Source organism: Lytechinus pictus, chromosome 7, assembly GCF_037042905.1.
Source record: "Lytechinus pictus isolate F3 Inbred chromosome 7, Lp3.0, whole genome shotgun sequence".
NCBI classification, from domain to species: Eukaryota; Metazoa; Echinodermata; class Echinoidea; order Temnopleuroida; family Toxopneustidae; genus Lytechinus; species Lytechinus pictus.
In genome coordinates, this window is record NC_087251.1 from 15,464,719 (window position 1) to 15,481,141 (window position 16,423).

At 36.6% G+C, this 16,423-nt stretch overlaps 1 protein-coding gene across 1 annotated transcript in view; it reads right to left on the minus strand.

Moving 5' to 3' along the window:
• Positions 1-518: 518 nt before the first annotated feature.
• The window catches only part of LOC129264894 (WD repeat-containing protein 81-like), a 38,240-nt gene continuing 22,335 nt past the window's right edge, over positions 519-16,423 (minus strand). The window contains exons 11-26 of the mRNA XM_054902854.2: positions 15,981-16,123; positions 15,353-15,472; positions 14,404-14,632; positions 13,425-13,619; positions 12,537-12,651; positions 11,891-12,030; positions 10,972-11,019; positions 10,425-10,617; positions 9,795-9,862; positions 9,001-9,060; positions 8,045-8,268; positions 7,363-7,552; positions 6,623-6,762; positions 4,056-4,152; positions 3,024-3,124; positions 519-2,426 (exon numbers count right to left, since the gene is read on the minus strand). Of these exons, the coding sequence (XP_054758829.2) occupies positions 2,298-2,426; positions 3,024-3,124; positions 4,056-4,152; positions 6,623-6,762; positions 7,363-7,552; positions 8,045-8,268; positions 9,001-9,060; positions 9,795-9,862; positions 10,425-10,617; positions 10,972-11,019; positions 11,891-12,030; positions 12,537-12,651; positions 13,425-13,619; positions 14,404-14,632; positions 15,353-15,472; positions 15,981-16,123 (2,192 nt within the window). The 3' untranslated portion in view covers positions 519-2,297. The remainder of the gene's footprint in view (positions 2,427-3,023; positions 3,125-4,055; positions 4,153-6,622; positions 6,763-7,362; positions 7,553-8,044; positions 8,269-9,000; positions 9,061-9,794; positions 9,863-10,424; positions 10,618-10,971; positions 11,020-11,890; positions 12,031-12,536; positions 12,652-13,424; positions 13,620-14,403; positions 14,633-15,352; positions 15,473-15,980; positions 16,124-16,423) is intronic.

Genomic DNA, 16,423 nt, shown 5'->3' on the forward strand with positions numbered 1-16,423 from the left:
TGAATGAAAGAATTTCCAAAATGTGATTTTTTGTTTAAAAGGTAAAATTGGGTGATTTCAAGTCCAGTGTCGGCCTTGGTGTTGGCGTTGGAATTTGGATTGCTTCCCCTAGCTCCAAAACCTATTCTGAGTTTGTAAAACTGATCCAGATCACACTATTGACATCTCAACAACTAGTGAGTGACTTGTCAGGACCATCTTCATTTTATGTTTGGCTATATACTTGTGTTAAAATTGACCTAACACAAACACCAAAAGGTCAACACTGAACTTGAAATCACCCATTATTGTCAAATCTGTAAAAATTGAAATATTGTATAATTCAAAACAATAAAAAAGTGAGTGAGGGACATCATCAAATTTTTCATTTACATGTCAATGAGTTGTGAATAGAACTGTTTTGTGAAAAAAAAGGGGAACCTTTAAATGTCCTAACTTTCTTATTTTAAATCAGGTTTTGATGAAATTTTCAGTGTTATGTTTGATTTTTCTCTATTGATTCAAGTCAACATTTTTTTCGGGTGTACTTGACCTTTGTAAAAAAAAATGATTTAGGTCTAATCATGGAGGTAAAAAAGAATGAAGTAAAAACTGAAAATTAGAAATGGGTAGCTTCATGAATAAAGAGGTATACTGCACATTTTGGTGGCGACCGGTGATGTTGCGAGTTTCATGCGAAAAGTAATTGGGAATATTTCCAATCTTATTTGATTACGAGACATATTGTATAAGAATTTCCCCTTGTTATTTGGTGACTGGCAAGAAAGTCTGACATTGTGAGGCAGGAATCTTTGTCTACAATCTGCAAAAAAAGAAAAGAAGTCCAATGAATCACCTGTCTACTGTGGCACAAGTAAGATGATACTCCTTTCTTCTTTTACCTCCATGGTCTCATAGTAAATTTCATCCAAATGGGGCCTGAAACTAGACTTTTAAGGTCACCTTACGAGTGGTCTAAATCATTAAATGAATACCCATGTTCAACTCCTTATAAAATTCCAGTAGTCGTAATGACGTCATAGCAAAGCAATTGCACCATTTGAAACTAATTTGACTTTAACTCAAAGGATGGTAATCCTCGAAAATGCGAGTTGCACTTGAAAACCACATGAGAGATTATTCTTTCATTTGACTCAGATTTCAATCAGTGTTATGTAAAAGAATATCTGACTGCAATTAAAAGGTCTTTGTTTTGCATTCATGCAGTGATCAATTTTTCTTCACTGTTGAAAAAAAAGGAAAAGAGATAAAGATGGTTAAAGGTTAAGCATTATTGCACTACTGTGGCATTTCATCACATCAAAATGCTTTTTGAATGATTCATGAATAAGACCATTCAAGAAAAAAGGACCCCTAAATTTACCCAATGTTTGATGAAAATTATAAACAAGCCAAATATACAAAGGGTCGGTATAATGGACGCAACATTGGGGGCCTTTTCTCGAATGGTTGGGTTACATGATAGCCCAAGACTTAAAAGTAAGGGTATGCATATGGATGAGCCAAACACGTTGGGGGGGCAACAGTTCTCTAGTACTATATTTTGCATTCAGAACCTTTTTTTGTAAGATTTATCATAATAAGCATACGTGCAGTTTAAAAATTCCAATCAGGTGTGCTTGCTAATTGTACTGATATGCGTTTTTAATAAATTAGCCAAACTCCAGTCTACAACTCTGCTTACAAAATATAAAATTCGGTCCTACTTTTAAAGTGTGCGTATTTCATTTAGGATCAAACATTAATTAAAGGGATGGTCCAGGCTGGAATATTTATAAGTTATTGAATTTTAAAGATTTGCATTATTCTGGTGAAATAATTCTAGGCATGTCTTTATGAATATTCATTAGGTGGGCTGATGGTGTCATATCCCCACTTGTTCTTTTGTATTTATATGAAATTAGGTTTATTAAAAAAAAAATTACCAAGAACTATACAATTTGATTGACAACTGATGAGGTGCATTAGTAATTTATTGCCGCAACTTATTTCATCATAATGGAGACACATTCACACATGAAAAAATGAAATATGTATGACTTCATGTAATGACATAAGAAAAAGGAAAGTGGGGATGTGACATCATCAGCCTACCTAATGAACATTCATGACGTTGTGCATATAACTGTTTTCACAAAATATTGATAAACTTTAAAATTTTGCTCTGTGAATTTTACTCTATTTACTTAGATATAAATATTTTCAGCCCGGACCATCCCTTTAATGATTACACTGACAAATCTGTAAAGAAGGTCTAGAATAAATTCACTGGACACTAAGTGGAAAAAAAATTCTCTTCATGCTAACAAGAAAATACTTCCATTGTCCGAAGCCACCAACATGAGTTTATTCAATGGTAGAACCGAAATGGCACCAATAGCACCTTTAAATGAATCCGATCGTAGCTTGGAGCAAGAATAGCTGGCCTGTAATTAAACACAAACAATTCCATTAGCATCAATCAAGTATATCACATGTTTAAATTTGATCTGTCAAGAAGGTCTGATTAACAATTGAGTTGAACTAAGTTGAAAAAGGGTGTATAAGTTAGCATGGAAAATATCCAACAAAAATCAAACTTCTTAACATCTGGAACTTTCAAAATGCTACAGAAAACTTTCATCCGTTGGGAATGATAGATTCAATTTTTAAGCTTAAACCAACCTAAAGCTCGGCTCAAATAACTAAGGTCGGTTGAAGCTTTTGATTTATCACAATGCTGTACCAGGATGAATGGCCTACTGCCATTGTCCAATGTTGATTACTGGTATCTTCCAAACATATACATATTTTTTAAAGGATGGTGGACACCAAGAAGATATCGTACAGATTTTGAAAAATTATTCATGTATTCACTTTTCTCAAACCCTATGAAACATGCCTCCTATCAAGAAAGTTAAATCACACAATCTAATAGGCGGGAAATGATACTTTGAACACATACCCTTGTGTAAATCAATAAAGTTGAATACTTATTTTACTTTTCTTTTGCTCCCGACGGGCTATAATGCAGAAACTCTCACCTGGGAATTAACTGCTGTGTGGATGCCGATACGATTACCAAATGTAGCAGAGAGTATTTGCTCATCAGAGATACAGATGCAATGAATAGGCTCAGCAGCACCTTCAAGGCAATAGAAACAAATATGTATATATTTCAAGCTCGCATCCCCATCGGCAACTATTACCCTTTTTACACAGGATTTTCTTAACCCCGGACTATCGCTAACCCCGTACTATCCTTAACCCCGTACTATTTTTTTTCCTTTTCACACATGCCAAATTGTTATCGCTAACCCCGGATAAGGAATGCTTGCTTTTCACACACGAAACTCGCTAACCCCGGACTAGTGGTTTTTGTCGATCATTCGTAGTACAACTACTTCACTCGTACCTTTTTACACACGCAATTTCCTTAACCCCGTACTATAGGTGGGGCTAAATTGCCATTTAGCCCCACCTATAGTACGGGGTTAAGCTTAGCCCACTTTCGTTTTACACTAGCGATCTTAACCCCGTACTATCGCTCTTAGCACCGCAATTGCTGGGATAACCCTGCTTTTTTGCAGGGCCAAATAATCCCGTACTAAAGGTGGGGTTAGCCCACTTTGCAAAAATGCTGTGTAAAAAGAAAGTGGGCTAAGCTTAACCCCGTACTATAGGTGGGGCTAAATGGCAATTTAGCCCCACCTATAGTACGGGGTTAAGGAAATTTTAGCGTGTGTAAAAAGGGTATATGTTGTTTTTCAAGCAGCTACCCCTCTTTAATTCTATCCTGTACATTAATGTTGCACACAGAGATTATGATTCCTTGCTTCACTATTATTCACATTTCACAGCATAGAAGCGATGGCTAGCCATTCTACCTATGAACATACTCTTATCTGATTGGGGGGAAAAAAACACAAAAAGTTGTGTGATCATAGTACCCAGTAGAGGACCACTGCTATTTTATTGGACATTAACATATTTTTGAAATAAAGTAACCTGCATAACTTCACTTATCGATAAAAATCAGATAGTTAAAAGTAATAAGGGGGAATATAGTCACATACCTCGAAAGTGACAAACTTTGGTTGAATCCTCCTTCCAGAGAGTCATCGTGTGATCAACAGAGGATGTAAGAAAGGTATGATTGTTGTAACGCTTAATCTGGATAAAGGACAAAATAATAAAGAATGAGAAGAAATTGACAAAGGATCAATAAATACCAATGAATGAAAACTACTGGAAGGCAGTTATAAACAGATAGGTTTCGACACGAAAGAAAACTCCCGGTGAGAGTGTGGGATAGACACTTGGAGGCATTTCATGAATCAAATTGTTTTACCTGATTGCTAAGAAAGCATGAATGCTTGTAAGCAAGCAACCAGAGGACCGATGGCTTAAGGTCCTCTCCGAAGGACCTGGTACTGAGGATTAATGCCTTACCAAAGGGCACTAGCGCACCAAGTGGGAATCGAACCGGGGTCACCGGAATACGAATCCCCCGCTCTACCGACTGAGCTATCGCGCCTCCTTATGACTTTCATTCTGAGCCAATCAGATGCAAGGATTTCAGTGGCTTATGACGAGTCAGTTCAAATCAATTGATCCATGAAATACCCCCCCCCCCCCCCCCCCCCGATGTAGAATCTGAGCTTGACAAGTCTACCATGGAATGTATGATTTCATCTTCTTTATACATTATCAATGACGAAAGAAAAATCCACCATCTGCAAGTATTACACAATTTAATGGAGCAGAAAGTGCTGATTTCGAAAACATATGAATAATTTTTCAACATTAGAGAAACATTCTTATGTAATATCAATGAAACCTCACTTTCAGGTTTCATTTAATTTGATTAAGTGAAAAAAATATGAATTGGTATCCAATATGATCTTGACCAAGTAACCTGAAATTATACCTGTTCATTAGTATAAAAATGGCTACCAATGACCGTTTAATGGAAAAAGGGGCTTAGACTTTCAAAATCATCAATAATATACTTGCAATTACTGTTGACCTGAACACATGCCAAATGAACAGTATCAGTGACAGTAGACTTTAGTGCTTTATATCTAAGTTTCATGAAACAGAAAGACTTCACTTTCTAAGCCCTAGTCCTACATTTATTTTGAAAAATGCAACGTAAGGATTAACTGGCAAGAAAAAACCTCTCCCAACAGTTTTCACAAACTTCAATGCCATTCTGAAATTATCAATAAAATGAGGAAAAATGTATTTGACTCTAAAAGATTTATTTCAGTTTGCAGATCTATTAACATCACAAGAATATGGCATTCAAATTACTTGAAGCAAATTGTAATGTCATCTTTAAGACTTAAAATTGAACCTGTTTTGCTTTTTGGGTTCTTTTCTTGATCAAAATGAAAGAACAAAAAAAAGCAAATATATATAACTATGTATGCACTGGACACTTGGATGTTCGACTCAATTCTAATTAGCATAAATTACTTCTGAGTTGAAAACGCAGCCCACTAGCATACTATCACTTATTCGTGCCAGCTGAAAAAAGACAAATAGATAATAAACAAGGCCAGCATACAACATAAAGTTTATGAGGTGCTGTAGAATCTTGTGTTATGCATGTTTATTGTTACGTTGATGTGGCACATCATCACATGACTAGTCATATGCTGTTATTTGGGATTCTTCACACTGGCCTTGCTTGCTCACTGCCTCAAGCAAAGTCGTTCTTATATACCCCAGCAAATGATAAGCTAACTTTTTGATAGTTAGTGAAGAAATCATCACGTCATGGTTTAACTTCCCAAATATCATGCATAAACATGATGTTTGACAATAGACATTAGTGCTATCCTCCAATAGAAGAGAAGAGGTGAGGATCTTTTATCATGCATTGCATTCATGAATCAAGACCAGGGTCCTGTTTCATAAAGGACCCTGGTCTTGATTTCATAAAGAAGTTACAACTGTTGTAACTTTGCCATAATGGCAACTACCATGGTAACAGGGCTCAGCAGCCAATCATAATCAAGGTTTCCATGGTAGTTGTCATAATGGCAAAGTTTACAACAGTTGCAAGTCATTTATGAAACGGGCCCCAGTTCAAAAAGGTATTCAAGCCTACGATGGCTAAACATGGCACCCTCTGCTACTTTGAATTTCAATGGTATGTCTACTAGTACTCAAAACAAATTATTAATATGTGCATCACCTCCAGAAATTTGTCTAATAATAGTGGGACACTAAACCTCAATGAATGCATGATTGTTGCTAGGTCAGACAATGACTTTTTAGATAATTTTGAATATCATGCATACTTTTGATACAAAGATGAATGCATGGCTCATAACTGTTGCTACGACAGGTGAAAAAAGTATAGATTAGCCATTGACACATTGAGCCCAGAGATGGCTAAAATCAATCATCAGAAGCTGTTTATACCCTCACACTCTTATCTCTCAATCATTTTAGCTGTTTGTTGTAAGTCAAAGTTTCTACCCTCATTGATCAGTCCCTGTATCTTTATCCTAATTGGACACACCCATGTCTCTCACTCCACTCCCTTAATCTATTTTATTTGCCCCTTTTCCTATATTAAATTTCTTTTACCACTAATAATTCCCGCCATCCATCTCTATCTCCCTCTCACCTGGAGTATCTCGCCTTCATGAGCCCTCCATCCTCCCATCAGTAATCCAGTCCTAAGATCCACCATGGAAAGAACTCCTGATGAGAATCCTACACCTATGGTATAGCCGTCTTGACTGACAGCCATGCAACGTATCAAACCTTTAAGAAAGAATAGGCAAGGATTAAGCTTTTCAGACTAGCAACATTTCTTAACCCCTGGAGTATCCTTTTTTTGAGGGAGGGGGGGGGGGGTTCAGAATGTCTTTCTAACCTGATATAATTTGATGAGCTGGGTGGGTTAAACCACCTTAACCCTCAAATCGAATATCAATGATTTTTCAACACAGCACATACTTAACGTAAGGTTTCAGACTACAGCTAATAGCATCGCAATAAGTCATCCAACCCTGCTTTTTAGCATGGCAAGATAATACCGTGCTAGCCCACTTTTGTGAAATTTAGTCTGAGACCAAAGTAAGTTAAGCTTAACACCAGAAAATTGATGGGGCTAAATGACCCCACCCCCCCCCCCCCCAAGGGTTAGGGGAAAAAAATGGAATTTGAAAAGCATATAAGTCTTGTATTGGTGAAAGTTTCCTAAAAGTACAAAATCAAACCATGCTGTGTAGTAAGATAGTCACACTTACATGCACACAAACTATTATGCATGGAAAATTGGGAAGGGGCAAGAACCTGAAATTAGGGTAAACAACATCTTTTGATATAGCTTAATGATTAAAAAAAAATGTTTGGGCTTACCCAGTGGCCCTGAGGCAACCCTGATCTCTTGTTGGATACCGCCATGCCTGGTATCAATGAATCGGACACTGGAATCTCCAGAAGACACCACTAGACAAGGGCTAGGGGCAGGCATCACCTCCATGCAGCTGGGTGCACTCCGACTCAGATCATAACCACGAACTGCTGCTCCATTGATGGGGTCCCACACCTGAGGAGGGTTTAAACAAAACGGGAAAAGGTAGCCTGTTCAATATACTGTATAAATCATTTAGTTAATAAACATAAGAATATTCGCAGTTCAAAGTTATCAATCTTGCAATTTATAACTTGCTTGCAACAAAGAGTATACATTGCGGTAGTTAAAACTGATTGCAAACTGGTTCTTGTAATACTCCTTCAAACTCACAAGAAAATTAGACTCTTCAAAAACTTCATGATCTTATATAGGTGTGGGTAGGATATTGTTAAAACTGATCCACTTATCATAACTTTACTTTAATGTTTGCATTTGATTGCAAAAGTTTCTCACAACACCTCTCCTTACTCACATGAACACTGCTACAATATGTCGAGACTCGAGAAACATCTCTAAACACAGCCTTAGGATGGCGAGGATATGCTGTTGACAAAATGTATAGGTCTATCACAAATTCAACAACTGATTATAACTTTATAGCTTGCAACATCCCCTAAAACTCACATGGACGTTGCCATCGCAGGAAGCCACAAGACGCTGAGACTCAAGAAGCCTGACATCAAACACAGTCTTCCGGTGATGAGGGTAGGTCAGCTGACAGCTGGATTTGGAGGAGCCGTCACCAGAGTTACGTAGAGACCAGATCTTGACAGTTTTGTCCTTGCTAGCACTCAGGAAAGTATTCTCATTGGGCATCATACACAGGGCTTTTACACCGTTGGTATGTCCTACATGGAGAGAATAATGCATTAATATTAACTACAATTATTGCTAAACATCATCATAAATATATTATAGCAATAATAAAATATTGTATCATAATAATTATACCAAATTAAATGATATCAACAGCAACAATGAAGGAAATAATGATTATAAACGATAATGATGAAGATAACTATAATGATACTGTACTAATGATAATAATTTATTTCATATAATATATCTAGAAATATGATATGATTGAATGGTGTTGAGTTTTATTGTAATAAATAGCAAGTTTCTTGCAATACTCCCTTACACCAACTTTGCATCAGAAATGAAAGGTGGCAACATTCCTTTGAATGAGTTCAATTAAGGTTTCCGGTCATTATCTTTCATGAGAAATTTCATACAGAGTACATGTCAGGTAATTACCCATTCGAAGGTCTTTTCCATTTAATAGACTGGTATCAATTTTTATGATCAACATAAGTTTACAATTTGTGTTTCCTCGCAAGGGAAGATTAATTCATTATCTCTTTGCACTATATCTCAAACTGCCTGAATCGGGTGACAGAATATCTGTTGATTGATCAGATATACAGCACACTGGCCAAGCCCAATTATGTAGGGATGTTACAGTGATTTACACTGTTTTTTTACAGAGTCTGGTATCATTGAATTGTAATCTACTTCCCATGAAATATCAAGACAGAGTGAATTCAAGTTCTTACTACATTCAAAGACAGGGTACTTACCTGTGAATGTCTGGAGTTTGATTTGACAGAAGTGCATTGAGTTGTCTTTATCCTCTCTTGCTGTAGGAAATTGAAATATTTGAAGAAAAAAGAACACATTAAATAAGGATCTTCCAGATGAATGTAAAATGAAGTGCTGAGAGACTGTACATAGCTCGTGTCAATTGAGCTGTAAAACAGGTTTTAAAATTCAGATCCCGCACATGTATCTTCAAATAAAATAAATGTATTTCCACAACATGAAATCATTGCAAATTCCAAAAATAATACAAAAAGAAAAATGAATTGCATATTTATGATGTGCCATACATCGTCAATAGGTTGAGCTGGTGGACTAATGGTGCAAATAATTTGACACTATATTTCATCAGTTTCATCAGTTTTACTTCTTCCCCGCCAAAACTAGTAATGAGCTTTACAACCCAGCGCACACTAAAAGATCCAATATGACATGATTTTCAACAAATCACACTTTGTAATAAATAAAGTAGCAAGAAGTAAAATTATTTCATTTGATATTCGGCAAAAATGCTAGGAATACTAAAATTAGAATCCTGCCTCACTGCAAGCCTAGAGATTGGAGTAAAGTCAAATCATCTTAAAGGCTCAGCCGATGATTACGTCATTTTGCTTTGGAATTGAATTTGCTTTTATTCCTAAAGGGAGGCTTGAAATAGTCTGAAACTTCGATTTCAGTATTCATACCAATATTTAGGAATTTGAATGTTCATATCAAATGCTATTACAATTTCTGATCGTAAGGATCAAATGGAATATAGATTGTAGTGACTCACCCAAGTATTGCTCCCAGTAGCTAAGCCAGGTACCCTTCAGAGTTCTTTTGCTTTTATTCATCTCCATCCTATCAAAATAGAGATAAATAAAATATGAATATCTTGTCTATATCCAGCTTCAAGTTGTAGTGACATGATACAAAAGTAGAAAAGTGACTGTGTAATTCAGTGAACTGGGGTTAAAACAAAGAAGATAGAACCCTTTGAAGGCATTAATCCTTGTTACCTGGGAGGAGGTGTTCATAGAGATGTTCATATTTTACACACAAATGGTGACCCGACTAGGGGCCCGATTTATAAAGAGTTACAACTGTTGTAACTTTGCCATTATGGCAACTACCATGGATACTTTGATTAAGATTGGCTGCTGAGCCCTGTTACCATGGTAGTTGCCATAATGGCAAAGTTAAAACAGTTGTAACTCCTTTATGAAACAGGCCCCTGCTCTTGTGTTTATGAGATATTTACGTTTCCCATATCTTCACTATCTACAATGTATATCTCTATGTGTGTCCTTCTACCTTTCTCCCTCACTCTCTTCCCCCCCCCCTTCCCTTCCCCTCTCCCTGTTCCCATTGCTAGCATGGATATTGTTTGATTTTTTATCTTCTGATAAAAAAAAATAATCACCTAGGACTTGTGTCTGAATTCATGGTTGTGTCCACCTCACCCTGCTGTGCGTTCTTTCCTTCGAGACCATTGTTACTATTCAATGCAGGGCTGGGTTCCTCTCCCCCGAAGGCTGGCTCTATCCTGTTCCCAATGACAGTCATGTGACCTCCAAACCCACTCCTCCCGGTGCCCAGGCTCCCTGCTGTCTGATCTAGAAGAGGAGACAGGATAGGGATATGATAACTTATAGGGGTGTTTCAAAGTACATTTAATGGACTGGCTTGCTAATAATTCATATCAAGAAATCTATTACACAGCAAAGCAAGAATATCCATAAACTAATCTTAATAAAAAAAAGTTATCTAAATTATAACAATGAAGAAACAAACAAACATGTGCACCTCCAAGGTAGTAATGATTGACAAAGTGATTCTTAAAACATTTTAAATACTGCAACTGATGGAGAATTTTTAATATGGAATGTGAAAAGAGTGTGATTTTTGGAGAACCAGTTTTGTAAATCAACTAATTGAAATTCATCAAAATCTCATTAATGATATCATACCTGGCAGTACAGACAATGACCATGATCTCTCCTCACTCAAATATGAGACTGCAAAAACAAAATATATTAATGTACACTAACTGTCAATCACTAATAAATATGCAAGGTGTGTTAGAATTCCAATCTCTCACAACCCTTATTAAAAATAAAACATTCAATGTCCATTTCAGTCTAGTTCAACATCCTTATTCCTCTATGACCTAATGCATGAAATGTTTTCTCTGAATATTCATTCAAAATATACTGTTTTTTCAACACATTATTTGTGCTAAAAAGAACTTTGAAAAATGAAAAGCATCTCTTTAAAATTACCCCCGACCTATGAAGAGATTATGATCAACAAGTCATGAGAAAATCTAACCTAAAATTTTGAAGCTTTTTTATTTTTCTTAACCTGAATTCATCAACTCTTTTCAAAGTGTGAAGCTATGACATTATTTTGGTAATTCATGCAGTAATCTCAAAGAGTACGCTCATTTATTTCATACTGATAATCATATTCATTGAAAATGTGACACAGGGAGCAATGCAAAGATCTTCTAATCAATTGCAGGTAAGTTTCAGATTCTAAAATCAATCTTGCTCTTTTAATACAGTTAATGACTAATATCTAGGGCTACCTAGAGAAGAGTGTGAATGCAGGCATAATATGCTTATATATTCTGTTTTAGATATTTCCTCATCAAGAGGAATGGCTAATTACCAGATTCAGGGCTTTCTCATTAGTTATAGGCTATTTATTTGCTAGTTGTTCCAGTATCTTCCTATAAAAGCAGCTTGATGTACACTATGGGTAGTGACAACTAATTTTCTACTGATTGTTCTGATTCTTGAAACTGAAAAATATAGACTTACATCATCATATAGTTAAAACTGATCTATCAAATGCAAATATTTACATCTCCATAACCTTACTTACCAGGACTATTGGCTGTACTTCCGTCGTCAGAGAAAGGGGATTGAATAGTCGGAGAAAGTTGGGTAGACATGGCCTTTTCATGCTTACTAGACAAAGCCCAGATCTGCTCGTGGTTTTCTAGTATATTCTCCATGTAAATACTACATGAATTGAAAGAAAATTCAAAAGCTTCAATTAATATTATTCATGTGAAAGAGAAAAGAATTATATAAAAAGTCGGACATTAGTCTACCTGTTTTCAGGTGTTGTTGTCTGTGACACTAAACTGATTTTAATGCAAGCAGAAAAATAAGAGAAACATATCAATGGAGGTTTGAAATTACGTGTTCATAAGTAAGGCAGGTGAATGGATCAGCCTGTTAGTCAACAGAGTGGTATAGAATTAGCATGGACTAGCTCTGGTGTGAACACCCCCTATAAGATCCCTCTCATAATTCTCATTTCTTTTATTAATATATTAATGACATTGAATGGACCTGCCTGTTAGCCGACTGAGTGGGATATAAGCAGCATGGGCTATCTATGTTGTAAACACCCCCTGTATAAAGACACTGTCAAGTCTTCTAGCGACTTTCATTCGAATGGCTAAATTGCTCAGGGGGCAATCTGAAATGACTTGTTCATAAATAAATGACATTGAACGGACCTGCCTGTGAGTCGACAGAGTGGAATGTAAGCGGCATGGGCTAGCTCTGGTGTGAACACCTCCTGCAAGACGCCTCTCATGTCTTCTAATGATGTAGACTCATCAATCTGAGCACCTACAAGAGAAGAAAAAAATTAATTTCTACATGTAATGAATGGTAGTGATATAGAACAAAGTCAAATACATTTTATATTGTGGAGTCATCAAAATCCAGACACTTAACACAAATTACATTTTTTTTTTTCAAATGCTATAAGAGTAATCTGGATGCATCTAATAAATAGAAAGAAAAGCAAGAAAACTATGCAATGCAATGTAAGGTTGGTAGGAAAATGCATGCAAGTTGGTCATACCCTACATTATATCTGCATTTACAGTTGTGCTCAAAAGTGAGCCCCACCACAAAATGCATTCCTTCATGCTGAGTGTTGAATGTAGACAGCAACACTACATGGTTCGGCATAAACAGAGAAATAAACTTTATTGAATTTAATATTTCATCACAGTTACATATCTAAAACATGGCAGAACTGGAACACTTTAAATATGATCATTTTCTCATGGGTTTCACTAACTTTTGAGCATCACTGTAAACAATTGTTTTTTTATGGTTAAACTGTGCAAAACATTGAGTTTAGCACAGGCTATGGGTGTGGGCTGAAATAAACTGTCTCGAATGGACTGTAAAAAATGTTGTTTATAATGCACCTAAAAAATGGCGTTTGCTGTAAGTTATGGCAATCACGTGACAATAGCTTAATGTGATTTGATTAAGAGTCACAAGTACTACCTATGGAAATTAATGTACAGGAAATAATATAAAGCATTCCATGATGAATTTCTATTCCAACTGACTTGTCTCCATTGGGACGTTAACAAGTAACTTACCAAAGCTGCTTGGTCTTGGTAACGACCCTGTACTATGTGGAGTAGTGCTTAAGTCTGAGGTTGAATCATTGGACTGTAATCTTGAATGAGGGACCACTGGAGATCCATAGACCAATTGATTGGTCTCATCATCAACATCAATCACCAGGTACTTATCCTCACTGTCTGTGCTCAGGGCCAGACTGCTCTGACGATCTAAAATGAATCAAAAGTACACACAAATTTTTTTTAGATTATCATCATTACGCTGCTCTTTTCTCTGAGAAATTAAAGCACTTGAAAGATGAATCTGACCTAAACAGATGAAGAGAAAATGTGACAACTCAGTAATTCATCCAAGTAACAACTGCTTCATGAAACGATTTCAGAGTGCCCATACATCAGTAAAGGGCACTCGTGTCTGCTAATAGTACCAGTATCCAGCTCACATCCACTGAGTAATGAAAGGTGCAAAGATGTTTGAAACCACTGCAATGCTATAACCAAAGACTGTGAAATCATCTCTATGTGAATTACAAACTTCAAAAACTAATAGTACTTACTTTGAGATTCCACTTCCACAAGAGCAGTTAAAGAACTTTGAAAATAATAACAATAAAGACAGTGATCTAGTAGGATACAGCCACCTAGACATTATTAAGCAGACCAAAGTAATATTTTCACTGAATGTTATGTCTACACTGAACAATGATTCTTTTTAAAAACATTGCAGAGACATCCTACTCAGGTTGGATAGTAAGTTTCCATCAGGATATATCTACACAATCAACAATTCATGGAAAATGTAAAATGGATCACAAACAACAAATTGCAGGTTTTATCAGTGAATTTCCTTGATGACTGAAACCAGAGAAAACTGAAATTTGAAGAAAAAAAATGGAATTTACAAAACTGAATTTGAAAAATTGGGATGCCAATTAGGACAATAGGAATTTGAAATTTGGAAATTTTAAAGGAAAAAACAAATTTGGGTAAATACCAAGGTTCTTGAAAGTTGAGGCACCCAGTTTGAAGCAGAGGAAGAATCGCTTGAGAATATCCTTCATGTGGTCTCTGGTCATCTCCCGACCAATACGCAGAGCGATGGCATTGAGAATGTCAACCAGCTTGAAGCAGATAACCGCCCTCGCTTCACTGCCACTGGGGAAGCTGATGCTGGTACAGGACATGATGTCCAGGAGAGGATGAATGAACTTCCCAAAGAGGTACTAGCATGAGAAGATTGGAAGAGAACACAGAACATTAAAAGCCCCAAGTCTAGTTATGATAAGACCAAAATGATTACTCATAGCTAGACACTGTAACTGTAAGACAAAATGAATTTGAATGCAAAGATTTAATGAGAAAACCAGAAAACTTCCATTGTGTTCAAACAGAAAATTTACAGGATCTGATTAAGCGCAAGGAACGGCGAAAAACATTTAGATGAAATGGCCCCCGGAGGCATTTTACTCCAATGCTAACTCTCCGGAGACCAAATTCAGAGTTGCCCAGGGAGTTTTTCTTCTGTGAGAGTTATCTTTGAATCAACTTTGTTACTTAACAGTTAAACTACCCAAATGGATTACAGCATAACATTTTAAGGAGCAGTTTGTTGTTTAATGTATGATGAATGTTTTTAAAACATGCAGAAACTACTAACAATCAGATTTTCATCACAACTTTATGGGGGAGGTTGTATGACTTAAAGTAATGCATAAGTGCCAATACACACATGAAATTACAAATGTCGTTTCAGTCATGAATATTCATTAATAGCGCATGTCCCCTAAGCATGACCTGCGGCCATATGTGATATACCGCACTCCACTAGGAATTTAAAAGAATTCTAAGTCATGTTTAAATCTTTGTGAAACATCCCGAAGTTGTAAAATCTTCACAAACAAGAAACAAGGAACTGAAATTATTAATAGAATCGAGATCCTTACCTGTAATTTCTGCATGAGGCTAGAGTCTGTAAGGTACGGCAGGACATGTCTGAGAAGGACTACAGAACAAATAAGACGGCCTTCCAGCTTGGCACTGACTTTCCTCTGAACTCTGCGGACCTATCGCATGAGAATTCAATAATTCCTTCTCATTTCTCTGTTTTTTTTTTTTTATCCAGGATCAAAATTCTATACAGATGGTGAATGTGTTGGCAACAATCATGCAATAACAGTGTGGTCTAACCTAGCACACACAATATAATTTGTGCTCATTAACAGATGGACAATGGAAACAGAACAAAATCACTATTTTACAACTCAGTCCTAGATCTTATTGATTAATTTCTTACGATCAGTTGAGCACACAGACATGTGAGATTAAGTGTTGACTCTCCACAATCAATTAAATGAACCTGCTTATATTGTCCACTGACAAGAAATGCCACTTTGTTTTTTTTCACTGGGAACCATTTCACCATGAGTGTTGTCTGTGATTTTCATCAATGAATTTGCTATTAGCCAATCAGATGTCAGGATTTTTCAGTAGCTTATAACATTGGTCGGTGAAAAAACGCATCATGAAACACTCCCCTGATCTGTAGAATCAGGTTTCCCTGAGTGGACTCACTGTTTCTTTGATGTATGGTAGATACTGCTGGAAGATGAACTGGTCTCCATAAAGGACAGCAATATCTGTGAGGCACTTGAGAACAGGTTTGGAATTGATGTCACCGGCAACTGATTTCTTTCCAATACAGACACTGGAGGTATCTAGGTCAAAAGAAAAAGGGTAAGGACTGAAGACCGATGACTACTATACCAGAGGGGTGAGGGTATTTTTGTATTTAGCATTAAAGATGGTGGTGGTGGGGATTTTTTTACCTGATTGCTAAGAAAACATGAATGCTTGTAAGCAAGCAACCAGAGGACCGACGGCTTTAGGTCCTCTCCGAAGGACCTAGTAATGAGGATTAATGCCTTACCAAAGGGCACTAGCACACCAAGTGGGAATCGAACCCGGGTCACCGGAATACGAATCCCCCGCTCTACCGACTGAGCCATCGCGCCTCC